A 20,973-nucleotide genomic window follows, 5' to 3' on the forward strand; every position below is an offset into this window, starting at 1 on the left:
AAAAGATAAGACAAAAACAGTAAAAAATACACTAAAAACAGCTTTAAACAACTACAAACGATCAGAAAAGGCTATTGCACTTTAGTGTGTAGCCTACAACAGTTAAACAAATTATTTAAACAAAAAACAACTTTTTAAAAGTGAAGGCAGTTTCGCAAAACTTTCGTAAAAGTACAGGGAATCGGGGAGAAGTGGTAGTAGGCGAGATCGGACTACAGTGGGGATAAGGGAATATTCCCTTATCCCCACTGCAGTGCGATCTCGGAGTGAGAATGTAAAAGTAGGGGGGTGTGGGGATGAAGCCACCCTGCATAAACATGGTGTGTTTTTTTTTGTGTTTGTGTGTGTGTGTGTGTGTTACATTCCGTTTACCGAAACTACTTTTTCGGTGAAAGCAGTTTCAGTAAACGGTGTTCGGTAGGGTTGGATTTGGACAGTTGGTCTTTCGATCAACTGTCCTAGATCCATATATATATATATATATATATATATATATATACACACACACACACACACATATAAATAAATAAATATACATATATATATATATATATTTATATATATAGGTTTACTATCATAACATTGAATATATATATATATATATATATATATATATATATATATATATATATAGTTTTACTATTATAACATCAAAGAACGTAAACCTATCATATTTGCGATTCATATCTCCGAAGTTCACAACAGTAAACCATTTGTAATGCCGAAAGTACTGCAGTAGTGAAATTCGACTAAGTTGCAGTACAAAAGCTACAACAGCAAGCAGTACAGACCACGCCCATACTACTAACACTCATATGTTTTGCAGGGGGGCAAGCCCCTCTGCACTCCCCTGGGGGGCTGTGCTCCCAACACCACCTGCCACTTACATATTCCAACTCCAAGGTTGCACTACAGTGGGGAAAAGGGTAATTTCCTGATCCCCACTGTACCGCAAATGAACCTTACTGCATTCATGTCACCGATGACAGCTGTGCGAATGCACTTTGCATTCGCTAAAGGATTCCCTTGCACTTATGCAGGTTAGACGAAATGGAATTGTCTGTTAGTTGGCATTCTGAGTTTCATCTAACCTGCACTCGAAATTCTAATAGTAAACCCTATATATATATATATATATATATATATATATATATATATATATATATATATATATATATATATATATATATATATATATATATAGATATATATATATATATAATGTAAAATATGTCCTGCAACAGCAGTTACATGCAGCTACTAGGAAACATTAGGCAAAGAACTATTTTACATTAAAAATATAAAAACATGTATATACCAATAATAAAACTATTACAAAAAATTTAATAGATGGCCCATTTTCTAAGTGTAATAATGCAATCCAAATGTGGCACCAGACCTCATAACACCACTGGGTCCTATTATTTCCCCAGTAACTCCCATTCTGTCAGGCAATATCACTTGCTTGTCATATTCCATGTAGCCCAGTACACTGTAGAGCCATTTTAGTTTGACAACACATCACTGTTATTTTCAACTTGTTTAGATTATCCACCGAACTTGCAAGAAAAAAATACAGGACTTTATTAAGTATACTAAATATCATGCAGTTTATGTAAATCGACACAAAAGGACTTACAGCTTTCTCTGCCTATGCTACTATTAGTTAACTGCTTGCAGAAAATGCACAGAAAGGAATACATGGTTATTTATAATATAGGGTGGTGTTTAATCTATAAAGGGAACACACAGGTAATGAACAGACTGAAGTCTGGAATGTTAAACTGCTGGAGAACAGGTGCAATGAATGAATGACATGGAAAGAACAGCATAAGGAATATGAAAGGAAATACAGTTATAAGGATGTATGAGACACAGGGCATTATGGAACAATATGTGAAAGACTTACAGTAAGGGCGGCAGGATTATAGAAGAGGAACAGGCATTAGATGATTGTTACAGTACAAATAAAATGCTAAGTAACAAGAATGAGGGATTAGTAACCAAAAGAAGTGGATAAGCTGTCAGAGCAGGAATATAAAGAAGAGCATTTTTTTAAAATAAGTCCTGCAAATAAGTCAGCAGAAATGAGGAAGGAAAAAAAAGAAACTGAAATAAGCATTTAAAAGATTTCATTCCAGGACAAGGAATACAGTGGAGTAATACTGGTATGCTACTATGTTTAACTGGACAGGAGAGGTTATTAGAGGTTTTTAATGTTAGGTGGATTAAATGATTATGAATACAACATGCCAGTATCAAACCACAGAGCTGTGAAAAAAAATACAAACATAATTCCAAAAGTTGAAAGGATTTTCAGAATAACCAGCATTCTAGAACTTCAAATGTGAATTCTAGTAAATTTAATAAGAAATCATGCACACTACTGAATATGTTTTTAAAACCATCACCATAAGTAATAAACAACAGGTGTTATCCTTGGGTAAACATTAATAAGACCAGACACCACACAAGTCCTCATTTTATTTTAAAGATATTAATCTCGGTAGAGACAGAATGTAACTGAACTTTTGTGGTCTGCTTTCCCTTCAGAAAATACATTTAATAATCAAGTGTCTTTCCCTCTTGAATTAACATCAGTAAATTACTGTTCTATGTGTTTACATATACACTTCTACAATAAACTGATTAGAACCAAAAAAAAAAAAAAAAAAAAAAGCTTCACTGGCATTGCTACATTTCAGTATGAAATTCATTGCGATGTTATTCCTCATGGTGCCAAAAAATAATTATGGGGTTTGTACTGGTCTCACACTTGCTTTAATTAAATACCAGAATTTATTCTCGATCAGTACATACCAGGTAGATTTTCTTTTATACACATTGCAAACATTAAGCATAACCTCTTACTGCAACAATGTCACCCGATACAAAAGGTACGTCAGTGCTGTTCATCATTTTCTTTATTTATTTATACTTTGCTGATTAGGTTAGTTCCACTATGCCAGTATCCACTTTGCAGGGGAGAGCTAAGATGGTGTTATACTGACTAGGGGGACATCTGGCTAGGGGAGTGGGGAACTCCCCCCCCATTTTTTTTTCTACAAGTGAAATTTGATCTTTAGTATCAGTATTCATATTCCTAGGACATTCCCCATTTCAGTTTCCCTGAGTGACCATTCTAGCATCAACTGCATCTTCATAGCCTAGCAAATGCATAGAATATTTTGCTTATCCATACTAAATCTTAACTGCCACTTTCTGCCTAATCCAATCCCCTCCTTCAATATTATACCAGCTACAACATCAATTAAAGTTGCTGCAGTCATAATGCCATTGACAAAGTGAAGTAACATGTTTTTATTGTCCAGTTATGTGTGAAATATACTGAAGAGGATTTGTCCACTAAAACAGAATTCCATTAGTCAGTCGGTCTTCTCACTCTTAGGCCCTCAAATCTCAGTATCCTGCTGTGTGGCAATGACCTGAAGGCTTTGATTAAGGTCAGACAAATCATATCTACTGGATTACCAATGTCAGAATGCCCAATAACCCAGTATAAGAATAGTTCAGATTAATTTGACAGCATCTCCTGCCAGGCCACAGTCCCATCTTGTTGTAAGAAGCAAGGTGAGGCCGATGCCAATGAGGAGATGAACAGATATCCACTGTATAGCAAACCAAACTGCCAGGTACTGACCAACTCCAAAAATTGCAGGAAAGACTCTGTAACCACCTTTTCACGAACACTACTTTATTGTCCCATCTTGGCTGGCAGCCTGCATTTGAACTTTAATAATTCCAAGTATCTGTTCAACACAATCATCATTAAATGTTTTCCTGTCACCACGTTAGGTTGAAGAAATAACCTAAAATGAGATTAATTCAAATGTGTATGGACTTTGGGTTCTTGACCTTGGAGGGTTTTGATGCTTTGATCCAAATGTGACTGTTTTGTGCTTGCAACATGTAAAGACATCTAAAACTGATTTGTTAATGTTTTTACAAATATCTTTTTGGGACACATGCACTCTATCTCCATATGGTTGAATGAATCACATTTCAGATTCTGTATGAAAAAAATGTGATGTGAACAAATGCACTACATGAAGACATCTTCGGGCCAGATGACTGTAACTCCTAGAATAAAATTGTTAATGGTTCAGGGCAAAGGATCTCAACATCATAAGACTGTACAAGGAATTCATGGCTCAAATTTATCATAAACATTCAACTCAACCTTCCCCATGGCCAAAATCAGTGCAAAGTAAATTCAGCAGGAAATCTTTAAATACCCAGTGGTTCAAGAGACCTATCAACAATCTCTTCAAAAAAGACTTTTTTCTTTGTCAGTAGATGATGGTGATGTTCTGTAATGACTTGAGGAGTGGATTGCCAGGTACTAAGCATATTCTGAATCCATTTAAAGCACATTTTTCACTTTGGTGGCTTTTACTTTTACTACCAAGCTATCTCCCGTTTCAAAGAAGAAATTGCAAACAGGTTTTTTTTTTTTTTTTGAAAAAACACAAACTGTTTATATGTGACGCAGTATTCACATATACTGACATTACTGTGTTGCTTGTCCTGCTAGACATATAAACCTGACATCCAGGTTAGGCTTATCAGGACATGTCATTCACTGATTTCTGTAGTGTCTGTTAAATAAAATGCTACTAATTATAATGAATGCAATGATTACTGTTTAGCATTACTGCACTAATATGTTAAAAGAATGGATTTTTAACTATACACTGGTAAACACATATTTCTACATACCTACATAACCTTGAAGTCTCATGATTAAGGTAGTGCCAGTAATGTAACTAAAGACAACATGACAAGACTAGTTAGCTGGCAGTTTTGTTTGCTATTTATTCTGCTATAACCCACATTTGCACAATATCCTAACTATAAACAACAAGTAATGCTTCTCTCATGTCAAAATTTTAATGTAAACCATAAGGTAAACATACCTGAATGATGGCAAATAAATTTAACTTCACCTACCCACTAAAGAAGACAATTTATCATGCAACAAAAATATCCCACAAAACTCCAATATGCATTGTAAGGAAGATCGTCACAACAGTGTTACCAATAGCTGCTATATTATTAATACAGTTGGGGGACAATGAACTAAATCCGGGATGTCAATATGCAAACCAACAAGAATATACACTACAGTATGTAGGAACTTATCAATAGGCCGTATGAATGAAGCTAGTCTAAATAATAAACTGATACAGTCTGAAGCATGGGCAAATATATACAAGAAACTAACAGCAGTAACAGCGTCACAGCTTAAGGATATAACAGCAGTAACAGCATCACAGCTTAAGGATAACTGATACCGCCACATATTATACATATCAGGTGCTAGGCAGGGAGAGGAAACAGTGCTGTTCCCTAAACTTGTTACCAAATGTATTGCAACGCACCATAGACAACCAAACTGAAATAATTACTAGATATAAAACAAAATACTGCTTGCTGTTATTAATATTGCATTCTCATATTCACTTAATATAATTCAACCCACAAAGCGTAATATACCAGACCTTATGGAAAACCACAAACTCATATTTATGGGTGATCTAAATATGGATTGGAAGGGCCAATACAACTTCAGCTCACTAGAATAATGACTTCTTATAAGCTATCTCAACTTACTACAAGAGGCCCCAGATCCATTATCAAAATCTAGCAAACCTTCATCTTAGATGTCATTAAGTACATATCAGATTAAATATGTACATTGTTCATTCTTCCTGACTGAATCAGTGACCACAAACCAGTAATATTCACTTGGTGTTTAAAATGTCAATAGTTGGCATATCATGTAGTGAACAATTCCAGACACAGCAGAGAATAGACTAATGGCTAAACTACAGCTCCTAGACCAGGGGTCATTATATGCATATGCTGACCCTACAACCACATCATTCACATTTTATAACATCTTAACCTCTCCACAAGGTAAACTATACCTATTTGAGAAGCTCCTTGACTTACCAATGACTTGATATATGAAATGTCCAGAGACAGAGGATGGCATGAATGTAAGTCAGGCACTATAAAAATAAACACACTGAATTTCTTAAGTTGAGACAACAAATGGATACCAGCATCTCTATGGAAACATTTGCCAGAGAACCACAAACAAAACATATTGAACAAGCAAAGCAATTTTGGCAAGCTGAACTGATTGCAACAGAATTAAACTTTCCCAAAGGAAGCCACAAGTGATGACTACAATAATTAATGAAATAAGAAAAAACATTGCCTCTCAGACCTAACAACCTAATACTTCAAGACACATCTGCCACTACAGCAAATACCCCACCACATAAATTTATCTTAAATACCGACCGTTCTACTTTAAGAAGATTTAACAGTCAAAAAAGTGTTTTAACTACTGAAAAAACTGACCACAGCTATAACCCTGATTTTCATACCATGCATCCTAATTTGGTTAGGCTTGGATATATACTTTCTAAACCATGACATACAAATACAGTCTTATCTTACAACTCAAGCAATATCTCATTGTTTTAAACATGCTTTAATACTTTCACACACTGCACTTCCTTCATTACCAACTCAACTGACATTTGCCCAATAGCAAACTGATGTTATTCAGCAGAAATTTTTGAAAAAATATTTATGAACAATTTCTCAACTATACACTCAAACATGACACTCTCTAACTGGCAGGTAACATAGCTTTAGACCAAATTATAGTACAATGACAGCAATATATACTCTCTCTGAACAACTATATGGGGATATGGATGAATGTTTTCTAATCAGGGCAATATTCCTTGATTTAAAACAACCATACAAGACTGTAGTCCATACGATACTACTATAAAAGATGGGAATTGGCATTATTTTCTAAAGAGTTTATATAATAGTTCAAAATGATATTATAAGTGGAGCATTTTAGGTATTTGGTTCCAATAGTCAGTCAGAAACATGATTCATTAGTAAAGGGGTCTCTTTGGAGTCAGTACTAGAAACTCTATTAATGTCTATATTTATAAATAACCTGCCTTGGAACCCAACACAAATAAATTCCTTATTAGAGAAAATAAAAACATAAATTCTCTAACTAGGTCTGTGCAGAAGGATTTTAAAGTAATGTGGAACTGGATTGACTAATAGCAGCACTAAGAGAACTACTGTAACTACTTGGATCATACCAATAGCTAAGAACAAACAGGATGGAGGAGTACTGCCATAACAAATACACAGATATTTAGGGTTATTATTAGATCAGAATATTTCCTTCTATGTTGCACAGAACCTCAGGTTAAAAGATATTCAATCAACATTTTGTTTTATAAAATATCAGATCTACTAAAATAAGATGTACATTGAACTATAACAAAAATCTACTAATTCTATAAGTTGAAAATGGGTTATCAATTTCTCTACTACTATTGGTCCAAAATGCTATCATTATACAAAGTTTTATAATTTGTTTACCTTGCCAATCACAAGGAATGTCACTGTATCACTTTGAAGGAAACTAAGGGTCTTCCAGTATTAGCATACCTATGACTATCATTAAACACATTCATGTTTAATTTGCTTAATGACAACCACTCTCTATTGAAAACTAAACTAACACAAAGTTATCCCTTCCTATTAAGGGACACCGTGGGAATTTATATAATCAGGCCAACTGTTAGTAGAAAGCCTTATATAACTTGTCCCAGCTTGGTGAAACAGCTTACCTCAAAGGATTAACAAAGTTGATGAATTCAAGAAAAAAAGTTAATGCACACATTCGTGAACAGATATGCAGCTGTTCAAATATACTGGTTAATTAAATGTGTTTAATACATACAACTTTAGAAATACTGAAGAACATTGCTTCTCCATGTGGCATTAGACTGGCGAAAACACTGGTTGTAAATGTATAAATATAAATATGTTTTTTAATCTAAATGTGTTTATTGGTGTCACTACACAAGAGTGAATACACTGTTGTATTCCATGAAGCCATTGGTTCCATATAGGCAATACTACATATGTATAGAAAAGTTGTATCCATCCTTGAACAAATATTTTATTGCAGCAAGCTATTAGCTGGCAGTGTATATATCCAAAAATTGCATTGCTATCATTACTGACAATCCCAAACTGAATGTAAAATGGCATTTAAAATCAAGGCCATCACTTGCAATGAAAATAATGACAATTTTGATTTTGGATTTATGAAATACTGTTGGATTAATGAGTGTTGTATAGATTGGCTACAGTGTTGTAACTGTGTAAAAGCAAAAAAAAAAAAAAAAAAAACAGATAAAACTAATTAAAAACGAAAAGAAAGCAATGGCAAAGCTCATACTAAATCAATTTTAATGTTTATGATTAACCCTTTTGTAGAGTATAATACCCCTACTTTAAAAATAATGAGAATCAGTTTATATAACAGGAAATCACATGATAAATCAGCTGACATTCATGGGAAAATTATGTCACTGCAAACTAGGAAGTATTAAACTACTAAGGAACTGTAAAATAATAATAAAATGTTGTAATACATACATGATCAGTTTTTATGTGAAATATGAACAGTACTAATAAAAAAGCACACCTTTTTTGCCTAAGAAACAAATCTTATAAAATACTGATGAAATTGAAAAATAAAAAATAATAAAAAAATAATACAATAACATCATCTCATTAAGCTCCTTAATTTTAATATATAGGCAATGGAGCTAATATCATTCAGACCTGGGTGTCTAAAAGCATTTACTCTTAATTGGCATAATAATTCACAGCGTTCTAATCTTAATGATATGGGACCCCCTCTCTCCTGAATTTCTTCATGGTCAATAACCTTAAAAGTGAAAGAATGTTCAGGATTTATATGTATATGCTTAGCTAAAGCAATATCAATCTTATTGTTTCTAATGGCATAGAGATGTTCATATACTCTGTTTTAGACATCTGCAAGTCTTTCCAATATAAAAACCAGGACAGAGTCTACATTTAGCCAGGTATATGACACTCTTGGAATTACAACTGTATTTACCTTTACAAGTAAATTTTAGCTCCCTAATTGAGAAAGAGTTCCCTGTTTCCATAAATCTACAGTAATTAAAAGACTCACATTTGAACATGCCTTTAATCCTAGAATTTTTATTGTTTTTATATTCTAGGATGTTCTTTGAATTCACACCCCTTCTGTATATAACTAGTGGGTGAGGTGATAATTGTGGCCCGATGGATTCATCTATAGTTATTAAGCTCCAATTTTTAACTAATGTTTGTTTTATAAGTGGCGCATCCCTACTAAAGGTAGTGATAAAGGACAAAGAAAAATCTTTAAATGAGTTATAACGTATAGTTTCTACATCAGGGCTGTCTTGTTGGCATTCATTTAAAATAGCTTTAAAGTGACCTGATGCTCTTTTTTTGTTTCACCTCTGTGATCAGTTCATCTAATAAATTATCCGGATAGCCTCGTTTCAAAAACATATTCCTTAAAAAATCACACTGAGTTACAAAATCTGAATTGTTACAGACTATCCAAGCAGGCCTAATAAACTGTCCTTTAACTACGGACCTTTTCTGATGTGCAGGGTGTGAACTGGAGTAATGCAAAAAGGAATTAGAATACGTTTTCTTCCTAAATATAGTTGTTGTATACATTTGCTGTATTCTATCCTTTTTGAAAAGGACATCTAAATAAGATATCTCTTTGGAATGAAATTTGCTTGTAAACTTTAGGAAATCACTAGTGCTGTTCAAATAAGTTAACAATTCTAAGAAGGCAGTCTGGTCACCCTTATATGAAAGGGTTATTTTTGAATATAAATTAATTCTCCCAAAATGCCATCACTAGATTGGCAAAACTACTACTACAAGGAGACCCCATAGCTATCCCTTTTGTCTGTAAATAATACTTTCCATTCAATAAGAAAAAGTTATTGGACAAGACAATATCCAGCAATTCTTGTACCAAATATAACTCATGGTCATCAGCTCCTTTCCTAAGCAAGAGTTGGGAAACCCAGTCAACACCTACCTCATGTGGGATGACCGTGTAGAGATCTTTTGCATCCACTGTAATGAAATTAAATTCATCCTTATAATCTAAGCTGTTGATGCTTTGCAAAAATGACCATGAGTCTTTACATAGCTGATGTTCATTAATTACATTTTTCTTTAAAATGAAATTAACATATTTTGCTAAGGGGTAAGTAATAGAATTCCTGCCATTGACAATAGGCTGCAAAGGGGGTTTTGCATATCTTTATGGGTTTTTTGGTGACCAGAAATTACTGGAATTTGTAGTGCTGGCATGCAAAAATAATTAAATAGCTCAATTGCTATTCTAGCTTCACCAAATAAATCATTCAAATACATTTGTATTCTCCTATATGCTGTATTGAGCTCATTTAAAGATACCAACACATAATTATCAGAATTCAGCATTTCTTCCATGCAATTAATATAATGCAAGCGATCCATAAAAATTAGACCTCCTTCTTTATCGGGTTTACTAATTCTTAAATTACTGTTCCTTAATACATCCAGTATTTCCCACTCATATGTGCTAAAATTATTGAAACCTGTGTTTACATTTGATCTATACATATTCAAATCCCTTAGGTCAAAACACAAACATGTTCAAAAATGTACAATATTTGTCTAGGTACTGGATTAAAGATACTGGGAACCGGACTACCTTCTTAGAATTGTTAACTTATTTGAACAGCACTACTGATTTCCTAAAGTTTACAAACTAATTTAATTCAGAAGAGATATATTATTTAGATGTCCTTCTCAAAAAGGATAGAATACAACAGATGTATACAGCAACTATATTTAGGAAGACAACGTATTCTAATTCCTTTTTGCATTACTGCATTTCACACCCTGCATAACAAAAAAGGTCCATAGTTAAAGGACAATTTGTTAGGGCTGCTCGGATAGTCTCTAATAATGCTTTAGCTAAGCATATACATATAAATCCTGAACATTGTTTTAGTTTTATGGTTATTGACCATGAAGAAATTCAGGAGAGAGGGGGTCGCATATCATTAAGATTAGAACTCCATGAATTATTACGGCAATTAAGAGTAGATGCTTTTAGACACCCAGGTCTGAATTAAACTATCTCCATTGCATGTATATTAAAATTAAGGAGCTTAATGAGATTATCTTATTGTATTGTCTTTTTTATTATTTTTTTATTTTTCAATTTCATCAGTATTTTATAGGATTTTTTCTTAGGCAAAAAAAATGTGCTTTTTTATTAGTACTGTTCATATTTCACATTTTATATGTTAAGTTTCAAACTGATCATGTATGTATTACATTTTTATTATTATTTTTCAGTTCCTTAGTAGTTTAATACTTCCTGGTTTGCAGTGACATTCTTTTCCCATGAATGCCAGCTGATTTATCATGTGATTTACTGTTATATAGACTGGTTCTCATTACTTTTTATTGTCTGAAGAAGTAGGGGTATGATACTCCACGAAAGCGCCAACAATATACATTAAAAGTGATTTAGTACAAGCTTTGCTGTTGCTTTCTTTTCATTTTTTTGTAACTGTGTAACATTGTTTCATATTAAAAAAACCCTACAGATCTGGTGATATAATGCTATTACTTGTTATGTCTGCATTTTGGCTCAAGTTGTGACAGAAAAAGGTCCTTGGACCACTTCACTTACCAGGTAGAAAATTAGAAGTTAGAAAATTTACTCTGGACCTTGTAAATTAACTTCTATAATTCACCATCGACAGACTGATCCTGAAGACAGTCATGCATCTGTTATACTTCAACATATCACTTCTCCAACAGAGATCACACACAGAGAACCAGTACACCATCTACTTCCTTTAGGATACTACTTCAGCATATCCTCAACACTATGACCTACACACAAAGGACATTATGGCACATGCATACAGTTTAGTAGTCCAACGGGGAATGAATAAAATCCAGAAGTACGGGAGGAGGCTGTTATCTGGCAGCCATGGGGTAAAATGCATATTCTCTTATGCTATTGTGCAACTTTTTCAAGTATTATATGGTGCCAAACAGTGAATAGCATACTAAAATTTAAGTGTAATATATTTGCTGCATAGTCTTTCTCCACTTCTCATGCAAGAAAACTGAAGCATTTAATAACACATTGAACAATCAATGTGTGGCTCAGATCTACATTGTCTTATGTTTGAAAAAATGTTCATGTTTATTAAGAAACCAACAGATAATCTGGCTCATTCATTCATCTTTAGAATCTTCCTACAAAAGCCTCATCTTGGTAGGAGGAGTCTAATTTAAAATGCTACCCATGTTTTTCACATTTTCATTTTGGTTACCCTAACTTGCATCACACGCATCTCCTAAGACACATAATTTTTTAGCATCCATTACTTTTAATGTGAAGCAATACATACCACTTTATTTTCTATGAGATCACACACTATTTTGTTGTTGAAAAATTCAATTGGCGTCCACCTAATTCCTTCCTGGACATATTCTTCCTGTAAGAAGAAAGAGCAAGATGTTTTAGAGCATTTAATTTACAAGCACAATCTTCCTCCCGCAGTGGACACTTTTTCATAAAAGTAAGTAAATGGCTGCTTTCAGATGTGTTTGAATAGAGGAGGAATGTAAATGACTTAGAATATTTTTAACTCACTAATAAAATCCAGAAACAAACAGCATGATAATCTTGCAAAAAATCAAGGTCCTACAGGATATGGAAGTTGGTATCAACACTATTTATAGTCAAAGACGCACATTTCTATGTCAAGGCTGGGAACTCTACACTTGTAATTTTCAGAAATGTTATCACATTGACTTTCATTTCCAAGTGAAAGTAGTAACTAGACTCTGACAGTGCTAATGATAATAAAGAAACCAGACAGAAGAAATATGCAATCTCACAAAAAGGAAAACAAAGACAAGAAGTACAAATTGGATAAAAAAGATGTTTTCACCCTTCTGGGGTGGTCTGTGAACCAACAACAATTAAGCATATTGTTCTTACTCCAAGGTAGTAGCCAAACTGGGGAATTGCATTATGAAAAATATCACATCTTTATATCTGTGTACTGTGTTTCTCTCTCCATTTTTTGTGTGCCCTTGAACAGCCTTTGGCAATACTAGATGTGAATATCTCTTCCCATTTTAAGTGATTCATGGTGTAAGCTTCCTTCCCTTCAACAGTCACTACTGCAACAAATGAAAAATATTATAGGATGGTTGTCTCCATGACTCATGGTCATACTTGGGCATGTGCAGCTTAGTGAAGATAAATTAATGATCAGGTTAACAATGCTGCTAAGGAGGACATCTCAACCAATGATATTGGTGAAAGATGAGGAATGCTTGCCTTTTGGGGTACCATAGCATACTGGGGATCATTGGGGGTAAAATAAACATGGACAATGTGTGAGGCCCTGCCCCTCAAAGGTTACAAAGCAATAAACAAATCCACACTAGCTACACAAGTTTGAGACTGCATAATTTTTTTTTCAAAAGCACTCACTTTATGACCTCCCCGTGGTCGAGTGACATTCGAAAGACATGTATGAATGGGCGTGCCTTCGTTGAAGTATGGGCATCGGGCAGGCACCTTGGCACTGTAAAAATCTACTGCCAATCATTAGTGGATCGGAGTTCCACTGTGGTGACCCATAACCAGGAAAAGCCAAAAGAAAAACAACTCACTTTCATGTTGAAACAGAACACAGACTGATATCACTGTCCAGTTTCAGGTGATACTCTATACAAAAGGCTCCTTCTTTTACTGTGCAATGTTGTCAGTGCAATAACACCTCTAGGTATGATTTTTTCTGATCTAGACATGGACTCACTAGCATGTTCCATCAGTTTCATCTGCCTGCGCATTGCTCACATTTGCCCAGATTGATATACATCACTTATTCTATGAAGCTAATTAGATAGCTATGAATGTGGGGGTAATTTAGCTCAGTGTTCATTTAAACATTACAATAACGTGCATCGGATGTACAAACAGAATGGAGGCAACTCTGCTGTCAGATACAGAAATGTTAAATTGATATTAGTAAACTACCAAAGAACAAGACAATGTTCCTTGATGAAAAGGAAATAAATGGCTTCAGTAAAGCCAAAATACCATGGCCGTCACTGATTAAATGTTACAGAGGTTCGGTGGTTCAAGGCTGACATCTGTTCTGGTGTATACTGAAGTGTCTTAATGAGGTACTTCATATTTTTATTTAGTGTCTGCTTTTCACATTTAATGTTAAAATGAGCAAGGAGCAAACTAATCTCAGTTTGGTGTTGCAAGTCATCAGTAAGTTTACATTAGTATTAAAACAGCAAAATGGCAAACATCAAAATTAGAAAAAATATCTTCAATCATTAAAATAATTGAGATCAAATCCACTTACAAGCTGAAGAAAACTGCATGGGAGGACTCTTATCAATACCATACTTTGCATACACATATAAAGTGCATGCTTTTATTTTTAATATGCTAGCCCAGAAATTATATTTTAAACAGAGAGTAGTCTGCAGGCCTCAGTTGTCAATGTATAAAATAAATAAATAAGCAATAAATTAATTCCTATCTTTAATGACTACATTTCATTAGTAAAGGTTACTGAGAATACACTGTTTTTCCTTAGAATGACAGAGACCACCTGCTTAACATTTCAGGTTTGAATCCCTGATAAACTTAATAATCTACCCTAAAGCTGCTAAAGAAAATAGCTGCCTAATTTTATGCCATTCAGGATTACCAGTTGTCCCTTGTCCATAAAATATGTAGGACATTAAGCATATTCTTGTTGTGATAAAATAAATTAAGGCTTTGCTGATGATAAACTGAATATATGGCAGATCACTGTGTCAATATTACAATAACATCAATAATTTTATGAATCAGGATGGCATGCAGAAAATAAAGATATTCCATTGGTTATATTTATAGATAAAATCTTACTGATCAAACAAAATCCTTTGAATTTGACAAAAGACTGATCAAGGAAGTGGTTGTACACAGGGCTCTGTTTTGGTCCATCATCTGCTCTCTGATTTTCTGACTAGTAGTAAGATTTGGGTCAGTAAATTTGCTGATGATACCAAAGTTTTTGCCATCACAATGACTTTGCAAAATAAATGTTAATGCTTAAAACTTTATTGGAAATCAGGAATAATTGAAATGTGAAAGTCTCCAAGTTAATGCTCAAAATTTCACCATAAATCTGGAATTACCTTGACTTCTACACCCTGCTGTTGTGTCCATTTATATTCCAGTGTCATTCTCCTACTGTTACATTATCTTGAATTCTTCTTATATTATTTTTATTTATTTTACACTCTGTTTACCAGGATAGTCCATTGGGCCAAGGAGCCCCTTTCCACTGGAGTCCTGGGAAGAAAAGCTCCAAACAATGATAAACAAGTGATAAAGTAATTTAGACAAACATACAAAAAATGTTGTAAAGTATATAAAATGTATAAGATTTGTAGAATACAATGGAAATAAAAAATATACTAACAAAAGAAATAATATTAAATGCTTCTACAGGGCAATCAGAGGATGTATCCATTTGTAAATATATTTACATAGTCTACAGTAGTGACATCTCAAATCAGATTAGAAGAATATTTCCTGACTCTCTTAGTGACCATCTCCCTGCCTTCGCTCACTGTACACCCACCTCTTTACACCTGTCTCATAACTATATTTTCACTCACTCTCTTAACAACTTCAATGGGGAAATTAAGGACTAATAGGTGAAGTGAAAGATACACGTATGTAAGTAAGAAGTAGGGATGTAAGATGTAAGAGGAGAGTTAGTTAGGAGATTAAACAGTGGGGATCAGTGTTATGTAATTTTGAAAAAAAGAGGTAGGTGGGGTGTGGAGAACTAGAGGAGAGAGCTCTGAGTAATGAGAAATTAGAGAACGGAGATGGGTAGGATATAGGTCAGCAGAGGAGGGTCAGGAGGGGTGGGAGCAGGAGCAATCCCAGAGGGATGAGAGGTGGGAGTGGAGAAAGGTTTTGAAGGTGGAGTGGTTGTTGGTGGTACGAGGAAGAGAGTTCCAGAGTCAGGCTAGAGAGAAGGGCAAAAGGAATTTGTCTGGAGTTTGAGCAGGTTTTGATTGTTTGATCTGAGCAGTCTATCAGGCTGGTGCAATTTGAGGGAGGATTCAAGGGAAGGGCAAAGAAAAGTTGGATGAAGGAGAGGTGATGGGGTAATTCAAGCCAATTTAGTTTGTGGGAGGCATTACAGTGGTGAGATGAGGATTTGGCACCAGTCGCAAACGTTGAGATTTTGTTATAGCAGGAAGTTAGTTTAGACTTTAGAGTGGATTGAAGATTAGTAAGTAGGGGGGCACCGTATTGGAGGCAGGGAATGAGGTAGGTGGTAGAAAGGACTTGTTTGGTTGACAGAGTAAGGAATCGGTTGTGACAGTAGAGTAAGCCTAGTTTTTGGTGGGTTTTCTTTATGTTTGAGTGGAGGTGAATATCAAATTTAAGTTCTTTGTCAACAGTGACACCTATTAGCTTTGTATGGGGTACAATTTCAATGGGGGTCCTGTTTTGGCTTGTTATGGAGAAAGAGTTCTGGTCTATTTTAGTAAACTTTGAGGGGGGTGAAAATCATAAGTTTAGTTTTGGAAGCATTTAGTGCTAGATGGTTAACATCCAGTTCTCGGTTGATAGGAAGGCTATTTGGGTTAGTTTGTTTAGTTTGGGGAGGGATTCAGTGGAGTAGATTATCAGAGAGTCATCTGCATATTGGATGAGCTTGGCTTTAGGAATACACTGGCGGATGTCATATATGAATATATTAAATAGTAGGGGGCCTAATATGGACCCGTGTGGTACTCATGTGAGGGTGTTAAGGAAAGGGGAAGTACATTTTTCCACTTGACTGATTGCTGTATACTAGAGAGGTAACTGGAGAACCAGTTAATAATGGAGGTAGATATGTTAACATGAGAGAGAGTTTAGACAAGAGGAGGCGGTGTGAAATTCTATCGAAAGTCTTGGATAAATAGAGTAGGAGGGTAGATTCAATACTGCTGGAGTTGTGTGCGGAATTGACAATTTTGAGGAAGGAGAGGAGAGTGGTGGTAGTTCTTTGCCCAGGCCTGAAAACATGTTGTGCAGGGGTAAGCAGATGGTTATCAAGCACGTAGAGTAGTAGTTGTAGACAAATGCAGTTTTCTAAAATTTTTCAGATAGGGGAGAGAATGGCAATTGGTCAGAAGTTAGAGATGTCAATATTGTTTCCACCTTTGTGTAGGGGGATGATAAAGGCTTTTTCCCCAGAGTATTGGTACATAAGATTTTTGGATTCACTGGTTAATTAGGATGGAGATGGGGTAGGAAATGTCTTTGGCTGTTAGCTTAAGGAAGTTAGATGGAAGGTCATCTGGAGCATTTGAACATGGCTTCAAGTTATGTAGGAGTTTTTTTTATGGTAGAGATAGAAACTGGTTGGAGAGTGAAAGGATGGGGTTGACAAGCTGTGCTGCTTGAGGATGGAGAGTTTGTGGAGATAGGAGATTGTGGGCTAGTTATATTATTTGTAAAGGATGTAGTGAGTTTAGCTATAGAGTCAATGAAGGAGGAGTTAAATTGGGTAGCTAAGGAGAGGTCAGAGGTGTTAGGGTCAGGGCAAGAGTTTACTTTTTTACCAGGATGGAGGAGGGTAGTGATACTATTACACAACCTTTTTGGGTTAGTTTTAGGGTTAGGGTTGTTTTGGTGTAAGGAGTAAGAGTATTTTTGGTCATAGGCTATGTGTTGTTTGACTTTATAGTGAAGTTGCTTATAGTCAATCAGAGAGGAAGGAGATTTGTTTTTCTGGTAGTTTTTCCATACTTTGTCCCAGAGGTGCATGAGGGTTACAGTCTCTTTGGTTAACCAGGGGGCAGTACTGTATTTAATTCTTTTGGCTATAATGGGAGCAGAGCTATTTAGCAGGCTGATGAAAGTAATGCTGAAGTAAGTTACTGCGTCATCCATTGGGAGGGATTGTAGAGGGGTCCAGTTAGCATATTTTAGCGAAGTATTGGGGGGGTTGAAGTTTTTAAGAGAGCGAGTGAAAATATAGTTATGAGACAGGTGTAAAGAGGTGGGTGTACGATGAGTGAAGGCAGGGAGATGGTCACTAAGAGTCAGGAAATATTCCCTTTTCAGAGATAGTATGAGGGTGACAGACTAGTACCCAGTCCAGGGGGGTTTCAGAGGAGCCTTCTTTAGAGGGTCTAGTAGGAGAGTTGATTAGCTGGGTAAAGTTGTAGAGGTTTAGGTTGTGTGGGGTAGTGGGTGATTGAATGGCAGCCTAGTTTATATTAATGTCACATAGAATTAAAGCTTCATTACTTATGTTAGATGAGAACCAGGACAGAATTTCCTTGAGGGTAGAGACATCATCCCTAGATGGAATGTATAGAGAAGAAATACATATCTTTTTGTGTCGATTTATATTTAAGAGGCCAAGGTTAGCCAAAAAGTACCAAATTGGGGTACAGGCTTAGTATAAGGTGTTACAGATAGGGAGAAAAAGAACAGTAGGGCTACTCCACCACCTTTGTTATGGGTTCTGTCATTTCTTATGATATAGTAGTTGGGAGGGGTAATTTCAGGGTCTTTAATATGAGGTTTCAACCATGTTTTGGTGATAGATAGGATGTCTGGGTGGTTGTGGAGGAGCCAGATGTGGAGGTTGGGTATACTGTTACATAATCTTTGGGCATTCAATGTAGCAAAAATAAGTGATTTGTTTAGGGAGGAGGACATGATGAGGGTGAGTTGGAAGGGGGAGAAACAGAGGGTCCAGGGTTAGGTTGAATATTTCCTGAGAGGAGAATGGAGATAAGTTGGTGAATGTGGGAGAAAAAGAACCTAGAGAAATTAGTATTTGTGTTGTGGTCAAGGTGGTACTTAAGGATGGGTGTGAGTTGTCAGTAGTAAGTTTAGTAGGAAAGAGAAAAAGTGCTTTATGTCTGAAAATGTATGGAGAGATAGTGTGGGGTGACTCTTGTACATGGTGTGAGTTGGTGATGTGGGTGTGAGTTGTCAGTAATAAGTTTAGTAGGAAAGAGAAAAAGTGCTTTATGACTGAAAATGTATGGAGAGATAGTGTGGGGTGACTCTTGTACATGGTGTGAGTTGGTGATGTGAAAGGGGGGTAGTGGTGTATGGTATGTATGCAAGTGAGGTAGTGAAGGATGGGAAGTAGCATTAGAGTGAGAGTGGTTATATGCTTGAGTGGCGTGACAGTGTTGAAGGTGTGTAAGGTGTAGTGGAGATAAGAATTGCTTGATAGTGGTAAGATGTAGTTAATTAAAGAAGGTAGGAGTAGTGAGAAGAGTAGTAGGTGGAGAGGGGATGGAGAGGAGTGGATGGGGTTGTTTGTGTGGAGTCGGATAATAGAAAAGATATACGTGAAGGACTGGGTGGGAGAAAGTGAGAGTAGGAGGAGAAGTGTGATTGGCTGAAATTAGAGTGGGAGTGGTTGTGAGGCTATAAGGGTAAAGGTGCTGAGGGTGGATGGGAATTGGGGGCAGGGTAGGGGGAGGAGTGAGCCCATAGGGCAAACGGAGTGGGTTGAGCTGAGGAGGAGAGAAATTACATGAGGAAATAAATTACACAAGGAAATAAAACAATCAGTGACTCAAACTTGTTCAAAACCATGGAGTTATGGACAAACCGATGTGGCAAGTACAAAACAGAAGTTGTACTATATACACAAAGTACAGGCTTTTAATAATAAAACTGGGGGAGTACAGAAATGTGTGGAAATGTTATGTTGGTTAGAAAGAAGCTACCAGTAGGGATATTATGTGATTAGGGCAGAAAGCATGGGGGCATGGCTGTATAATTATGGAAGTATGCTTCCACCTTGTGGTGAAATGTTGTAGATAAAAAGTGAATTGCTCGAACAAAAAAAATGAGCGAGGGAAAGGGGGACAGGGATGGATATGGACTGCAGTAAGCTGCTACCGTAATGCTGTGGGTACACTGCACAACTAAACAAAATGTCTAAAGCAGAAACATAAAAGTACAAGGTATAACCATGTACATACTGAAGGATTTGGAGGGGAAAGCAACTGCGCTGTAGAAGCCCAATATTAAGCCAGTCCCAGGACGTCTTCCTTAGTCCAGATGATAATAAAGTGGGGAACACCGGAAGGAGATGAGAGTTATCAAGACATTGCAGGATTTGTGTCAATATCACAATAATCTGCATAGCTGTCATGCTTATTTTTATTGCTGGAGCTTTTCTACCCAGGGCTTGTTGGCCTGTCAGACTTTCCCAGTAAACAAATGTTAAATAAACAAATAAATCAGATTACAAAGCTTTCAGGATGTCTTTCATTATTGGTCAGAACCTAATTTTATCAACTTTGATGTTAGTTTAACTAATATTGTGCACTTTGGTCCCAAAAATGTTACTTACATCTACTCACTGAATTTCAAAATCTTTAACCGTGTGACCATGATAAAGGACTTGGGAGTAATGGTTGACTGTGACCTTACCTTTGAAGATAACTTAAAAGCTGTAATCATAAGATGTTACTCAGTTATCAACAGCATACTTTGTACATTTGTCAGCAACAAATGTGTATTCTACTTCCTCTATGTCTGTGGTGAGGTCACACACTGAATACTGTGCCACATTTTGTTCATATGACTTGCCTCAATTGAAATGGATCGAATATCCACAAGTGTTGTACTAGCTACATAACACAAACAAAGGAACTGGCCTATCAGAACAATTTAGTTTCACCTTCCCTGTATATGATTAATTATAAGATAGTAATGGGTGATTTATTTGTAATGTAGAAGTTGAAATGACAGTGTGGCTATGAACATAGGTGTAAAAACTCAAATGATAGATACTAGGAACAACAATGGTTTTGTGATGGCCCCAAGTTACAACAAATAAAAAAAGAGAGATTTTATCTATTGAATGGAATGCTTTGCTATTTAGAATAAGGAATGCCAGCAGTCTA

The 20,973-nt window shown here is 35.7% G+C and overlaps 1 protein-coding gene across 2 annotated transcripts in view; it reads right to left on the minus strand.

Moving 5' to 3' along the window:
• MYO1E (myosin IE) overlaps positions 1–20,973 on the minus strand; it is a 1,655,775-nt gene that overhangs the window by 722,240 nt on the left and 912,562 nt on the right. For both annotated transcript variants that reach the window (XM_044078573.1, XM_044078572.1), the window contains exon 13: positions 12,396–12,482. In XM_044078573.1, coding sequence (XP_043934508.1) covers positions 12,396–12,482 — 87 coding nt within the window. The remainder of the gene's footprint in view (positions 1–12,395; positions 12,483–20,973) is intronic.

Source organism: Protopterus annectens, chromosome 7.part1 (assembly GCF_019279795.1).
Source record: "Protopterus annectens isolate FY-2018-M chromosome 7.part1, PAN1.0, whole genome shotgun sequence".
Lineage (NCBI taxonomy): Eukaryota > Metazoa > Chordata > Ceratodontiformes > Protopteridae > Protopterus > Protopterus annectens.